General features: G+C 34.4%; 1 protein-coding gene across 1 annotated transcript; it reads left to right on the top strand.

Moving 5' to 3' along the window:
- The first annotated feature begins 171 nt into the window (after window positions 1-171).
- LOC145292938 (acidic fibroblast growth factor intracellular-binding protein B-like) lies at window positions 172-14,933 on the top strand. The gene is made up of 2 exons (XM_080139109.1): window positions 172-656; window positions 13,665-14,933. Exons 1-2 carry the CDS (start codon window positions 433-435, stop codon window positions 14,554-14,556), a joined length of 1,116 nt encoding a protein of 371 aa, XP_079995235.1. The 5' UTR covers window positions 172-432; the 3' UTR covers window positions 14,557-14,933.
- Window positions 14,934-15,585: the final 652 nt, after the last annotated feature.

The raw sequence follows: 15,585 nt of genomic DNA, 5'->3' as shown, positions 1-15,585 counted from the left end.
TTTATATATATCAAAAGGAATACACGTGAATACAAAATGCCATTAAGACATTTATGGGCCCCCGTAGATAAACAGAAGAGTCAACAAATAAATGACGATACGGTGTTTCAAATAACATCTGGCGGTAATTGAGGACGCGTGGATAAAGTCTCGCTGTTTAACGCGAGATTCACGTTGAGAAAAACAAGATGGCGTCTTATGAACAAATAACCATTATTTGAGTCTACCTGTCCCTGTTTATTTACACCTTTGCTCAATCCTCGTCTATATCTACCCACTTCTATCCCACTTTTTAATTGCAACCCTCACTCGATTTTACGACTCGTGATCTCGTTTGTCGGACGACCGAGCTGAAAAGAAAAGAAAGAAAAAAAAAAATATATATATATAATAAAGCGACGAGAAGAGAGTACATCATCTCAGCCCGTCATTATGTCTTCATCATTATCGACAATAATCAGCGAAGTGGATGTCATGGTCGGTAGCCGGTTGATAGTCGATCCTGATGTCTATGAGTTTTGGCTGAATGGCAACACTGCGCACGAAGCGGCCGTCAATCTACAGAGCAACGGCATCCTTCTCAAATATCAAGCCACCTTCGAGGACCTGCTCAGTGATACAAAAGATCATTACAGGACGTTTGTGGGCCTCGAACGGTTAGTAAAGAAATAAAAGGTTAATTTTCACCCTTTGACCCCCACGTTGTTAATCAAAAAATTAAAATGAGATTTTTTTTTTTTTTCGGGCGATTACATGTCACCATCCTCAAAATAAATGGGGGAGGAGAGAATAATAGTAATAACAGTGCTTCTACAGAATTTGAACCAAACCCAACAGATTTTTGCTAAATAAACCTAAAACTTAGGGGTTATGATTAAGATCCGCATTGCCTTGTTTACTGTACTGACGCGAGGCCAATTTTGTAAACAAGACAAGGCGAATCTTAATTATTAATCAACTTGTTAGGCTTAAGCAATTCTTGACCTGGGGAAGGTGTTTTGTAACTATTCTGTACTTTCACCTAACAATTTATTAAAAGAAAGACTATTTTTTACGACCTGTCCTAGCGTAGTATAAACACTTCTAATCTCCCATGTTTAGAACGGCCTTCGAAATAAACACCAACTTTGAAAGTCCTTCTTAACATGGAGTGTTTGGGGGTGTTTATTCCGAACGCCGTTATTAACATGCGGAGGGTGCGGGTGTTTATACTACGCTGGGGCTGCAGCTCGTAAAAAAAAAAAAAAAAAAATACCTAAGATGTCGTAAAACTTGAATTTAACTTGAAAATACTATTAAAAAAAAAAAAATAGCGGGGTAAGCACAAAAAAAAAAAAAAAATGGGGTTTCTTTAAGATCAGCAGCACACCAACACCACAGCAACAGCAGCACCCCTCCCCCTCCTGTGTTGACAAAGGCTTTATGCAGTCCTGTCGGCTGGACGCAAAAAAAGAAAAATAATAATAAACACTTAAATCCCTCTCACATTTTTTATGATGTTTGATTAAAAAAAAATGTAACACCTCGATTCATAAATATGTTCATAAAGTTCGAGTAAAGACTTTTTTTTTGTTGTTTTTTTGCGTCCAGTTGAACTACTTTTCCACTACGGTGAATGTACCTATTTACTATGCCTCCCCACGGGACAGAGTTAGACACCAGGGTCGTTTTTTAACGTGGAGAAAAGGTACAAAAATAAAAATTGTCTCAGTCGTGAAGGATTTCTCCTCCACCGAAAGAGAACAAGAAATAGAAGTGCAGCATCTGAAGAACAGATACTACACTTTGATCTTGTCCCGAAGGCTACAACAGAACCCCGATCACTCTAATTTGTTTTTGTAGGGGTATTCGAGGTCGCTGACAAGGAATCCAATAATAAAACCCGTCGCAAATATACTGTTTGCATGGTATGAACCCCTGGACTATTTTGCGCCATTTCACTGCCTTTGGTAGTGTTTTTCTTACATGATACATCCGCCCCTCAACCGCCCCCTCAATGTAAACAGAATTGTTGTGAAATGTTAAACGGTATTCTACTCGGTGTATGTCGGCGCCTTACTTATGGAAAAACGGTTAACTAAACTGCAGTAGCATATGTTAAACTACACAAGTTCTACCCCCTCCAAAAGAACGAAAGACAAAAATGTTTTTGTAAACTGCTCGTAAAAACTTTTTCCATTAAAAAGCATTAAAAACTATGTAAAAAAAAAAAAACTTTTTTTTATTTGAAAACTTTTTATTTCAAATGGCCGCTTAAAGATTCCGTTCGCACGCTGAAGAAACTATTAGAGTAGAAGGCTTTCTGGCATCTGATTTGTTGAGAATATTTATGTCAAGGAGGTACAAGGGCTTGTAGTTCGTCAGAGCATTTACCAATAAGATACTTGTAAAACAGGCAGAGGGATGCATAATTTTGTCGATAGGACAGAGGCTGAAGCCCATCATGCCAAACACTGTCAAATGCCTTAGGTATGTCTAGGGCTACTGACCTAGCTTCTCCTGTCTTATTCCGTGCTTGGTATATATGTTCGGAGATTACAGTTAGGATATCTGTAGTAAAATGGGCTTGTATAAAACCATACTTTCAGTCAGATAAAAGTTTATTGTCTGTGAGGTGGTGAACTAGTGCTTGATTACGGACTCATAGATTTTGGTGAAGAGAGGGAGGAGGCTAATAGGGCGATAATGAGTGGATCAGTTCTTTCACAAGAATTCTTGTAAACTGGTACAACAGAAGCAATTTTTCAGCAGTCAGGAAAGCAAGATTCGTTAAAGCGTTTGCTGAAGAGAACCAGAGCAACCTCAGCAGAGCATTTTTTTTCAGTAGTGTAACAGGGATAAGATTAGGCCCACATGCTCTCGAGGTGTCTAGATTTATTATGGCATCACGAAAAATAGAAGTGGTGATTTTCAGTTCATGGAGTGTGGTTGCTGTCCGCAAAGGGAAATTTGGAAGAGAGTGGCCTGCTGAGTCTAAAGTGGAGTTGGAGGCAAAATGTTGGGAAAGTAGATTTGTCTTTACAGTTGCTGTGCAAACAATCTCAAAGTTGTTGGATAGTAGAGGAATTGTTGATTGTCCATTATTTACTACACTGTTATAAATTTTCCAGAAATTATGATTTCCTAATTTCTGCAACTACATGCATTTTCTGATGACTTCAGAATACCTTCTCGTGGCTATTTTTGCATTTTAAACTTTAATTCAAGCCATTGTATAAAATTTTTTTATAAACTCAACAGTAGGTTCTCTACAGTGCAATGTAAACACAATATATTGTGAAGTAAATCACTGCAAAAGGCATGTGAGCTTCCTCCTGATGCACTGCAATGAGCCCTCAATTAGAGCAGGTAATCAATCGATTTGATTGAAAAATAGGCGATTTCACCGATAATAAAAATGTTGGCATGTGAAACATTTGTTGATCATCATTCAGTCCCGGGCAATATCGGGTCACCCTGCTAGTATGTGTATATATATATATATATATATATATATATATATATATATATTATAGATGAGGGAACCTTTCCAATTTGAAACTAGCGAATGTAAGGAATTTTCCCAAAGTTCTTATAATAGGAATCTTTAATTTTTTTTTCTCTTTTTAATGATGAATTTCTTTTCAAATGGATAATTTTATGATTAAAATGTCAATATAGTTACTTGACAATGTCTTTTTTCTTTTTGTTACATGGGAATCAACACTTTTCAAAGCAATTTGAGGATAATGGTCAATGTGTCTCAGCTAGTCGGTGAGACAACACCATAATGATCGGTAGTCGTGGAAATTGGATAGAATTTGATTATTTAAGAGAACAGCTCAACAAGAACTTGTTTATATTAGACTTGAAAGTGATTATGTTGTAGTCAGTTGGAAAGCAACCCTGTGGTACTGTGTTCCATAGGCATGCAATTCTAGGAGAGAAACTTTACTCACAGAGTTTTTGTTTAGTTTTAGGCACAGATAGAGAGTAGGGCAAATTATTAACAGTGGTTGTAGCTAGACGAGTGTTTATTGTCAATGTTTTACATAGAAGCAGGCATAGATTGAAGCTCAGTCAAGCACCTGTCATGAAAATAATGACATACAGAGATAAACTTGCAACATCTCTTCTCCGAGAAAGAGATAGTAGTTTTATGGCAGATAATCATTTTAGGATTAACATCCAAATTTATCAGAATTTTCAAATACTAGACTTTTTAGCCCATTAAAAACGTGCAAAAGTTATAGCCCATTGGTTAAAAATAAGTGCTTTACACCAATATGGTTACATTTTTACCCATTTTTGCATTGAATGCTAATCCTCATCCCTAATTCCCAAGTGTGCATTGAATGGATATCATAATACTTGTAATGTTGTGACACTTTCAGCTGTGATCATAGCATAGTATCTGTGTTAACTGTGGCAAGCAGGACCAAGGCTCAAAACATTATTAAATTATTATTAATTGATTCGAGCGACGGCTGGTCGCTGGATCAATTATGATTAGAAAAATAAATAATTGGGAAAAAATGATTGACATATAATAATATCGCAAAAGAAATGTGAAAATAGAAAATAGATGTAAACATGATTTTTGGTTCGCATAAACAAATAATTAGATTGAGGACATTAGATTTGTCTGAGACACGTAATGATGTGACGTAAAGAAATGTGATGTATGTAGATTTGGGGAGATTTTAAGCAGTCATTAGCTGGACATCAGAGGGAACAGACGACTCAAGAGCCAGTCTCTATTAAATGGGAAGTGGCATCATTTCAGGCAGCAAAAATGTAAGACCTTGTAATCTCTGAAAATGCTGGCCGGATCATTAGAATAAATGTTCATAAATAATTTAGTTATGTGTTGTGTTATTTACGTCTGTTAAAAAAGAACTGTTGTCTACAACTGTTTCGATATGTCCACGTCAATCATTTCCTGTGTGAACTGTTGCATAAATTTTAAAATATACACACTAGACGATCAGCTAAATGATACGACGTATATACATACACATATTTACACGTACATGAATATACAGATAAAGCATAAGACCCAACATTCAACATGTACGTCGTCATAGAATGTATTCATACACCTGCTTATATAACACACTTAGCTGCATCTTATCATAACAAAAGATCCATACAAAATTTCAGCCAGATTAGCCCAGTAGTTTGGAACTTAAATACTAATCCCTATGAACCCTAATTGCGCATCAAATGAATACCATAAAACTTAGTTAACTGCACTTTATTATAACAAAGATCCATACAAAATTTGATCCAGATCCAATTGTTTCCAAGAAAAAATGGAATGGAAAAATAGACAAAGAGATGCAGAGAACTATAATATAGATGGTTCAATATTTATGTGTTTTCGTAATTAAAATCAAATGCTTCAATTAAATCAAAAACTGTTAAGTCATAAATTAATATTCTGTTTGTGCCATCCTTAGTTCATACGTTACACTTCCAAAAAAAGCTAAATACAATTTTTGAAGGCCAAACTGATTTGAAAAAGGCAAAATTTGAAGAATTTGGCTTTAAAAAGACTAGTATGGCAACACTGGACAAATATGAGAGTGACCTCCCTTTGATGTAGCTTCGTTTTCAAATATCATTATAATATTTTTTTTTTTTTTTTTTTACACGGTGGTCACCACTTATCAAGGCCCGGAAGCCACTCAGGGATAAGGGTTATTGTAAGTACAGTATGTTAGTGGAGATTTGATGAAGTGTTTACTTAAGGGGGCGGTTCATTAGGAATTTGCTAACGTTGGACTTGAAGACATCCAAGTTGTAGTCAGGTGGGAAGCAGGCAGACGGAACAGAGTTCCACAGGCGTGCAGTTCTAAGAAAGAAGCTTTGTTCATGGAATCCACGTTTTGATTTAGGCACAGATAAAGAGCGGGGGAAATTTTTCACAGTGGATTCAGCTAGACGGATGTTTTTTGTGAAAGATTGGCGAGGGGGGGACCAGAGATTGGAGTTCAGACGAGCACCTGCCATTGAAATAACGATAAAACAAGGATAGGCTCGCAATGTCTCTCCTGTAATATATAATATATGATCGTTGTTGTAATGGTGTGAGAAAGGAACTTTTAGTAATTTTGATGTGCAGCGTTTTTTAACCAAAGAAAGAAGTCAGTGAATATGATGTAAAAAAAAAAAAAAAAAAAAAAAAAAAAGAGGGAACATTTGAAAGAAACAAGGCAAAAACAGACAAGATATTGTCTGCTAAGATGTTCTGGACTGAAGGAGTAAATTAAAGATTGTCTTTTACAATGTGATTTTATTATTTGTATTGAACAATGTAACACAATATTACTTTCTGAGTATTTATTAGTACTTATTAATTTATCTCATTTGGGTCAGTTCTAATAATAGTTAAAATATAATGGACACTATTTTTATAGCAATGTTAATAAACTCATATTTACTGCATGTTATCAATTTTTCTGTCCCTCCAAAAATTAATTTTTTGCGTTATCCAGAAAAATATTAGCTTTATCAAAACATTTGTTAATTAAATTTATTTCTCATTCCATGGAATTTCCATATGTTTTTTATCATTAGAATAAAACATGGCGAGTACAAGAAAGAGGAAAGCCTCGAGTGGTTGATTCAGTAGAAAATAAAATTGAAGAAAAAGATTTTTGTGAAAAAAAGGAACCATGTTCTTTTGAGAGCTTCAGAGGAAGCAAATGCCATCATTAGCTGAACCGAAGCATCAAGTTTCTTTTAGAATTAGAGAATCAGCAGCAATCTGCTTTGAAACAGAGCTGGTTCAGTGGAGTGATTCTTCACTATAGAGAGTGGAAAGATAAAAATGTCGCTCTAAAGAAAACAACGCTACAGCTTTATTTTAAAACTATTATTGAAAAAATCGATTCAGGTAACTTGGTTATGTAGTAGAGCTGAAATCTATTCAATGTAGCTGCCTTGTGCCTCAATCACCCTCTTAATATGGGTCCAGAACTGGGAGCATGCCTTTTCCACAAGCGCCGGCGGAAGCTCTGTGAATACTTGGTGGATAGTGGCAATCAGGCTGGCTTTAGTGTTGTGGGAGTTAATGTTGATGATATTCTAGATGTATGACCAAAGGTCGGGGGAGGAAGGGGCATTGAGCGAAGGATACAAAATTGTAGCAACCCTGAAGCCAAGCCTGAGTCTTTTTGAACTTGTGGGCTGGTGCTGAGTTCTGCTGCCATACCCAGGGTCTGCCAGTGGTCACTTGATTGCATTACACTCTTCAGCACATCCAGGTACACTTTGGTGTTGCAAGCCGACTTCAAAGATGTGAGGTGGCATGATGTAGCTTTCACTTGAAACCACACCAAAGACAATAACCGTGGCTGGAAACTTTGTTTTCATCACCCTCGGCATGTTCCTTTTATTTGTAGCAATCCAGAAATGCACTTTGAGGGTGCTGGCAATGATCCTGTTGTCATAACTTGGATAGGTAGAGAGAATGTTGTACAGTGGCGCATCTACAATCTCACTTGTTGAACATTGTGTCACTTTCAGACATGATAGAAGACTCCTATTGTTCTTGGGATTTGTACACAACTGGTGAACCTCAAGAGAGGAGGCAAGTTGATTTTGTTTGAATGTGCATCTGGCTTGATTATATTTCTTGTTTATGCTGTTATTTCATTTAATAGTTTCAGTTTTAAGGTGAGAGAAGTTGAACCAAGTGGATGTGCATGACACCAAACATGTCAACACAAAAAGGTTATCAACTGACTCTTTATCCAAAGTATTTTGGCGCTACATGGCACTACAATTATCCTGATATTGATATTATACAACTGATGATAGAGCAGCCGCTCTAAGTGCTATCAAAGAGTTAGGGCTTCTGTAATGTCAGTCAGAATACGGCAGCTAAACAAACTGTCCAAACTGTATCCTTAAACTCATCAGACAAGAGCAACCCAATTTAATCATGTGAACATATGTGGCACATCAAGCACCATCAAGATGCCAAGTTTTTGGAAGGCGGAAAGTGGGAGATGGCGTTATTTGTCCTAGTCAGGAAACATGGCCAAGCACTGTGTGTCTATGCTGAATCCCTGTAATTGCACCTCTGCAAATATATAAGCAAAGAAGGAGTATGAAAGCTGGACAATAGACAGAACCTACCTACTCCTTAAGTGGTTTAGGTTTGCAAACCAGTAATTTATTAGTCACCAACACTAAGAAGATTGTTGATCACGGTTAATAAGATGTCCCTTCCCCATTTTTTGGTGCCGTGACATAAATGGTCAGTAGCACAAGTTTTGTATCAGGGCTTTCCTTCTAGGTGGATAACCTGACGAGATCTGTGAGTCCATCAGCATTGAGAGTGTTAGCCTTCTGCTTGGGTTCTATTAGCATTACAAGCGTATGCTGTATTTTCATGGACCTCGGCAATATTATGTACCTAATGTGCTCCAACAAGTCTTATCTTTTTTATTTGTTGGTCAATTTTTAAAAGAATTATATTGATGAAAAGAGAATAGAATAAGCATTCCAATAATAATTTATTTTTCTTTTATGCGTTTAATGTTTTTATGCTCAAAGTTAAAAATGAAAAAACGGTAAAAAATGATGACAGCAAAAAGGGAAACTGTTTTTTCAATGTTTACATTTCATACATTACATTTAGATACATATGCGCGAGGTTAAATTTGATTTGATATGGCTGAAATTTTACAGGCTATATAAGCATAGAAGTCCATCTCTACTGGACTTTAATTTTTATTATTACGACCACAGGAAGCAAAGTTACGACTGAGCAAAGTTGATGAAGAATATTTTAAAGTTGATGAGATAAATCGGTATATATCATCCATTTTCATATAGATAATAGTTTTAGAATTATTTTCATGCATTATATGTAAATATTTGATAATTATTGTGCGGAAATTTCTTTAAAATGTCATCTTTTTATAGAAATTCAAATCTGCTTAAAGAGAAACGGCTCACTATGTGCTAACCATTGCTGTCAGCGTATTAACGAGTTTGTATTCTCTTAAAAATAGAAAACTGTTTTTTTTTCTACTTTCAAAACGAAAGCAGAAAAAAACTTTCATTTTTTTTTTGTTCTGGGTTTGTCAATTTAAAAAAATGATCAAGTTTTTCAAATTTGATTTCCAAACAATACTGTTTTGTTGTTTTTAACGCTTTTAGTACACATGTACTAAAAGCGTTAAAAAACAACAAAATTTTCTAACTACGTGCATTTGTTTTTTAGTGGTAAAAAAACAAAAAAAATATATAACAAATAAAAGGTACTTGTGCACTTATGCTACCATGCTGAAATAATAACGTTATTATTTAGAAACCCATTCTTAAGGAAGGAAGGGTGTTTTATTAACTATGCTGTACTTTCACCTAACAATTAAATAAAATATATTGTGAAACTTGAATTTATTTTTAACTCCTTGTCAAGACCATTTTTTTGACTCTGTAAAACAAACCCGTTTTTTTAAATTGAAAATATCTAAATAATAATAATAATTAGGTGGTTCGATAAAGAATTTCATTGTGATGCATTTTGTAAATTTTTATCTTAACATTTTTCTTTAAAATGACTATCTTTGAAGGTTTTCGGGTATGCTGAAAACGAATATCGCATTTAAATTTTCTGCAAATTAAGCAATGTCATTTCTTATGTTATTGCTGGTGGCCATCTTGGTACATGTATTTACGCATAGTTTCTTGGGGTTACGTTTGCATAAGAAATGACATTGATAATATCCGGAAAACTACTTATTTGCAGAAAATTTAAATGCGATATTCGTTTTCAGCATACCCTAAAACATATAAAAGTAATCATTTTAAATGTTAAGGTGGAAACAAGGTAAAAAATTACCGTTTTATTTCTTTGTTTACATAGTTGAATTTTCAGTAAAAGAACAATAGAAATGACAAAAATTACCATCAACTGGTGAATATATAGTTGTTGCTTATCAGAATTCCTGGTATCCTGGTACTGTGAAAGCTACATCAAGGATTCATGTAGAGTATGATTTATGGTTGCATCTCAGAAAATAGGGGTATATTTTGGGCCAGATAGAGAGGATTTACAAAATTGAAAATTGGACTGGTCCCAAAATGTATAAGTTCTGGTCGACTATGGGAATTTCCATCTTTTACAGAAATCCAAAATCTATATGAAAAATTTTCTTCGATTTATTTCTGAGATTAATTCATATCTACTCAATTTTTTTTCCTGTGAGGGGAGTAGTAAATACCGGCCATGAATGCTCTTTAGGCATTCAATGGCTACATCCCAGATTAAGCTCTCCTTTGGTGAGGAGGCAGGAAAATGCCTGCTCTCAATAAAGCTATATTTAAATACTAATATGATACTTAGTTTTGTTCATGAATAGACACCCACTGTATGATACCATGCGCCAGTTTAAAAAAAAATTGAAAGAGTGCCAAGTTTCATGAGAATAGCTTGAAAATAAGTAAATGGTGGCGAAATTACCAAACTTCTTGAAATGTTGAGGTCCGTAATTCAGCCCACTTTTTCTAAAGAAAAATGTTCACGGAAAAGCATAAATTTTGGCATTAAAATTCTCATAACTTTTGAACTACTGATGGTTTTTGCATACTTCAAACGGTTTTAAGCATCTTTTACATAGCTCTTTTCATGCAAGTTGATAAAATAACAATTATCTAAAAAGAAAAAAAATCAACTTGTAATGCTAGTTCTATATCAAGTAATTCTGCAGTTCCACATAAGTAGTAAAAATTAAGTTAGCACTTACAGGAATCGATATCTACAATAAAGTTTCACTCCTCCAACAAAATGATTATATTAACAAGTCTGTAATCTACGTACTTGTGACAAAAACAAAGTACCATACGCGAAAACCACTTAAATTGATCAAGCAGTTTTATTTTTAAATAATAAAATTAAATGATGTACTTAAGTGAACAGCAATGATATCGCAGCAGCATCTTTAAAACAGGCTGAAAACAAAATTCAACCTTGAGATTTTAGAAAGCCATTCTTAACATGAGAAAAAATTTGAATTCCCTTAAAAATGATTTTTTTTAATAAAATTAAAACTAGATCAATTTATGTCATTTTTGGAATGCAATATTTTCTTTCCATCACAAAGTATGTACAGCAGATTTCTTTTTCTTTTTTTTTTTTTTTTAATATAGGTGGAATTCAGGCCAAGTAATAAAATCAAATATTAAGTATAGTGCAGTGGCTTTATATTTTCAATATAGAAGAAAAATGCTTGAAAATTTTCATGTATAAATTATGTTGCTTTGATTTGCAATTTTTTCAGATTTCCAATAAAAATATTGAAAATTGTTTTCTTTAACGATAAATTACTGAAGTATCCCAAAAATGCCAGGAACTTTTTTTTAGATGATTTAAATTGTTCAACCACGTTTTCTGAATAAAATAAAATTATTCCTTCACTATCACTTTTTTGCAATTTTTAAATCTCTTCTGTGTAGCACTTTTCAAAATGTCTGCACAAAACCAATTTGTATTTTTTATAAAAATTGGACAAATTTACAGCATAATTTTCTTAAATATGTTAAATATGCCAAGGACTTATTTATGTATTGTATGACTCAGAAGAATAAGCTACTCAAAGTTAGCAGCAAACAATATCAGTTAAAAAATTTGCATCATATTTTTTTTTGCATAAAAATAAATAAAATATTATTGTTTCATTGTTTTGCGTTTGTTTTTAATAATAAAAAATTTTATGAAATACTAGCAGGCTGGCCAGCCTTGCCCGGTCGTAAAAACTGAGATGTGCATGCGAGTATTATGTTTTTCTAAACAGTTCACTTCTTGTAAGTAAAAAAAAAAAAAATACTCAAGCTGAGATCAAAACCAAAACTTAAAAACAGTGAGTCAAATACGATAACCATTATGCCAGCTTGACACATTTTTAAAAAGCGTTTATTAAACCTACTTATTTTTAACATAAAGGATCTGTCATGTGAATTCACACATGCGCATTCACAAAACAGTTGATAAACTGATAAAAATATAATGACGCCCATATATCGTTTTACATTTTTGACCCCTTAGTAGCCCTTTTTCCAGATGAAAACTGATTAAAAAATTTTCCACATGTCTGAATACCCTATATACCAAATTTCAAGTCTGTAGATCAAAAATTCGTTGAGTACATAGGTTAAGAATTGTCCTCACATATTCTCATTTTTTTAGATATATAGATTTATTGATTTTTTTTTTTTTTTTTTTTAGAAAAATAGAATAATTTTTTATCTGACATCTTTTGCTGTGGACCTCGAGTCACCTATTCTTCCAGTTCACTAAAAAAAATAGATCTGCATTTTTATCTTTCCGTGCATTGGAGCAAAGGGTAAAATTTCCCTAAAAGTTCAAATATTTGTTCTGTCTTCAGTCAGAGCAGCAGAATTCCTTCTCATCTGGGGCAATTTTAATTTTTAAAAATGTGTTAGGATTAGGTTAAGTATACCAAACTAATATCTATGAATGCCTCCTACCCCATCCCCCTAAAAATGAAGGAAATGTAAAATTTTTCACTGCTTAAGAAAACATTTCCTCCTCTGCATTTGTATTTACATTTTAATTTATTTTAAAAGCATCTCCCTCCTCCCTTCAATTTAGGAATTGTTTTCAGTACGTTATTTTATGAACGTTTTCATCTAAAAAAACTAATACATTCAATATAGAATAAGGCCAGTAAATTGAATTTTTATTTTGTATCCCTCTAAAATGTTTTTATGCCTGTTCAAAAGTACATTTTAAATAGTTTTTATTGAAACGTATTGTTTTAATAACATCTCTAATGCAGAAGTTTATTGAAGAAATTATTTTTATTTTGTCTATGAAGAAATCCTTGTAGACTGAAGCAATATTTATCTTGTATGGGTAAATGTTTTGTTGGTCCCCCGACAAAAGAATGGTGAAGCTGTAAATTCACCCTTGTCCGTTTGTCTGTCCGCACTTTTTTCAATAACTATGTCTTGAAGTTTTTTAAATTTTACACAAACATTAAACATAATATGAGTAAAAAATGAACAGAACGGATTTTCCAGGAAAACTCTGGTTGCCCCCCCCCCCCCAGGGGTGCCTTTCGGGTTAAAATGGCTAAAATTGACACTTTTTTGCTTATTAAAAAAAATTGATGCCTTGGATTTTTATAAAACTATTTGAAAAGTTGTAACTAACTGATTTCTCTATAATTTTGTTTGTCTATACTTCGTGATAACTCTTGAGTATGTTCCAGGGGCTCTTTTAGTGCTAATAAAAATACTCCATTTTTGGGACTATTTTACCATATTTGTTCAAAATTTCCTGTGTATGTCTATTTAGCAGTTTTGCATGGTGCTGAACTCAAATTTAAATATGAAAATAAGCACACGTTTTTCCAATTCCAATATTCCTTATTTTTCTGATTCCGATTAATCATCCTAACACTATGTTCATAACATTATGGGAGGTAATTCAGTATATATTCACGCAAAATATTACTGATTTTATCAGCAGCAGATAATTTGAAGTATTAGTATTTTTTGTAAAATTTTTCCAGGTGTTTTTAACTTTGAAAGTTAATGGGAAGCATTATTTTAGATGACATGTGCACATTAGTTAAATAATTTTTAAAGATTAGTATTTTGTTTTAACTTGTTTTTATCCTTCTTCTTTCTTTTCTTGTCAGGTTGTTAAAGAATCCACCCAAACTTGCAGATCAGCAGACGTACCTGATCGATTCAGAAACCCAACGGATGCTCATCGAAAAATACTATCAGTTTGATCCACGCGTCGTGCGCGAAATTCTCGGTAAGAAACTCTCAGCTCGCAATCGGAAAGACTTGGATGACGTCAGCGAGAAGACGAAGGTCCCACTGAGGAGCTGTCAGAGACAGTTCGACAACATCAAGCGTGTCTTCAAAACCGTGGAAGAAATGATGGGCACGCTGGTGGAGAATATTTGCAGCCATTATCTTCTGCCAGAGGGACTTGCGCGACAATACGCCGCCATTGTGTTCATTACGAACAACCGATTTGAGACTGGTAAAAAGAAGTTGGCGTTTTTAACGTTTGAGGATTACGTTCATTGTGCCAACGAGATGATTACGAACTGGTCATACAGCTCTGCCGAGTGCACGGGTCACGAGGACATGGATGTTGATCTCGACAGAGATTTCCTGCAGAAGCTTCGAGATCTGAAAATTCTTACAGAGAAAGAGTACCTCGACGAGCACAAGGCCATTGTGTTGGATAAACTGCTGAGGATCATGTCCGACCGGGCCTTCCAGGACCTGGAAGCTAACTTTAAGAATGTCTCCAAGACCATCATCAACATTGCGTATGGACTCAACCACAGCAAGGACGCGAGGGACATCTTTGTTGACCTGGTGGAAAAGATGATCGAGCCGTGTTTCCAGTCGCGATGGACTCGAAACGATATGCAGCATTTCTTAAATGCTTATAAGGACAGTTGCCGTGAGATGGACTTGTTTGTGCGTACCGATCCAAATCTTCTGGTCGTGTGGGAGCGGTATATCAGTACCCTGTCCAGTTGTGTTTTACAAATGTATCACACATGACTTGGGCTCTGAACACGTGTTCGTTCAGCTGACCCTCGGGTATTGTCTCCGGATGCTGTTGCTGTTGACGGAGGCAATTGGTGATTACACATGTAAGGAAGATTCTCTTTAATTGATACGGATATGTGCACCGTTCAGTTTATTCATGCAGCGTACGAGAAATGAGAATAAGAATTATAAGAAAAATTCCTTTTTAGTAAGAAGTATGAAGTCCGGTTCGGGAGTCAGTAGTATATCTAAGAGTCAGGAGTTGACAATATTTTTTTTTTTTTTTAAACTAAACCGGTACACAAAAATCAGTTCTTGTCCAGAATTCGCCCTATATTAAAAAAATTAAAAATCTGTATGATATATGTACCCATGACAAAACAAAGAAATAACATATTCCAAAAATCACCTAAATCAATCAAGTAGTTTTATTTTTAAATAATAAAATCAAATTTTATAAGTAACAGAAGAGCATCTGTCCTGTCTGCCATTTTGAAAACAATCTAAAAAAAAAAGGAGAGATAACAATAATTCAAACCTGTGATCTTTATGTTGTAATGTCTACGAATTCCCATTAATTGCTTATAAGTGATTTTGTTTATAAAAATAAAACTATTTGATCAGTTTGTGTAATTTTTAGAATATGATATTTTCGTTTTTTTTTTTTTTTTCTTTTTTTCTTGGGGGAATTCTGGACAGGCACCCAAAAGTCATATTTTTACTTCATGCGACTCTTTACCTGGCTAGTACCTAGGTCTAGAGCTGACTGAAAAAATTTGACACCTGGCTCTGAAGTCAGCTTAAAAAAAACATATTCTAACAGAAGTACAGAGTTGGAGTCAGTAGTACACAGTCAGTAAAATTTGCAGAAGGTGGTGTCAGAAACTCATCATCAATCCCATTCAGTGGAGTTCGATGTAGTCTGCAAATCAAAGTTCTCCAAGAGTTCCAATCTTGGTTAAGCTTCTCTGTCTTCCCCATGTATACCCATTTGTTATTGCCAACAATGCCAGGTGTTTCTTCATCTGTTTCTCGTTCTTT

The sequence above is a fragment of the Euprymna scolopes genome, chromosome 14 (genome assembly GCF_053919585.1).
Source record: "Euprymna scolopes isolate OS-2025 chromosome 14, ASM5391958v1, whole genome shotgun sequence".
Classification (NCBI taxonomy): domain Eukaryota; kingdom Metazoa; phylum Mollusca; class Cephalopoda; order Sepiida; family Sepiolidae; genus Euprymna; species Euprymna scolopes.
Note: the sequence above shows the minus strand (reverse complement) of the source record. Positions and strands in the feature narration are given on the sequence as shown.

What these genes read in the sequence shown, in the direction of transcription:
- LOC145292938 (XM_080139109.1), top strand. Translation starts at nt 433, where the DNA reads ATGTCTTCATCATTATCGACAATAATCAGCGAAGTGGATGTCATGGTC. An exon ending in ACGTTTGTGGGCCTCGAACG is followed by an intron (nt 657 to 13,664) that starts GTTAGTAAAGAA and finishes TTTTCTTGTCAG; the next exon opens with GTTGTTAAAGAATCCACCCA.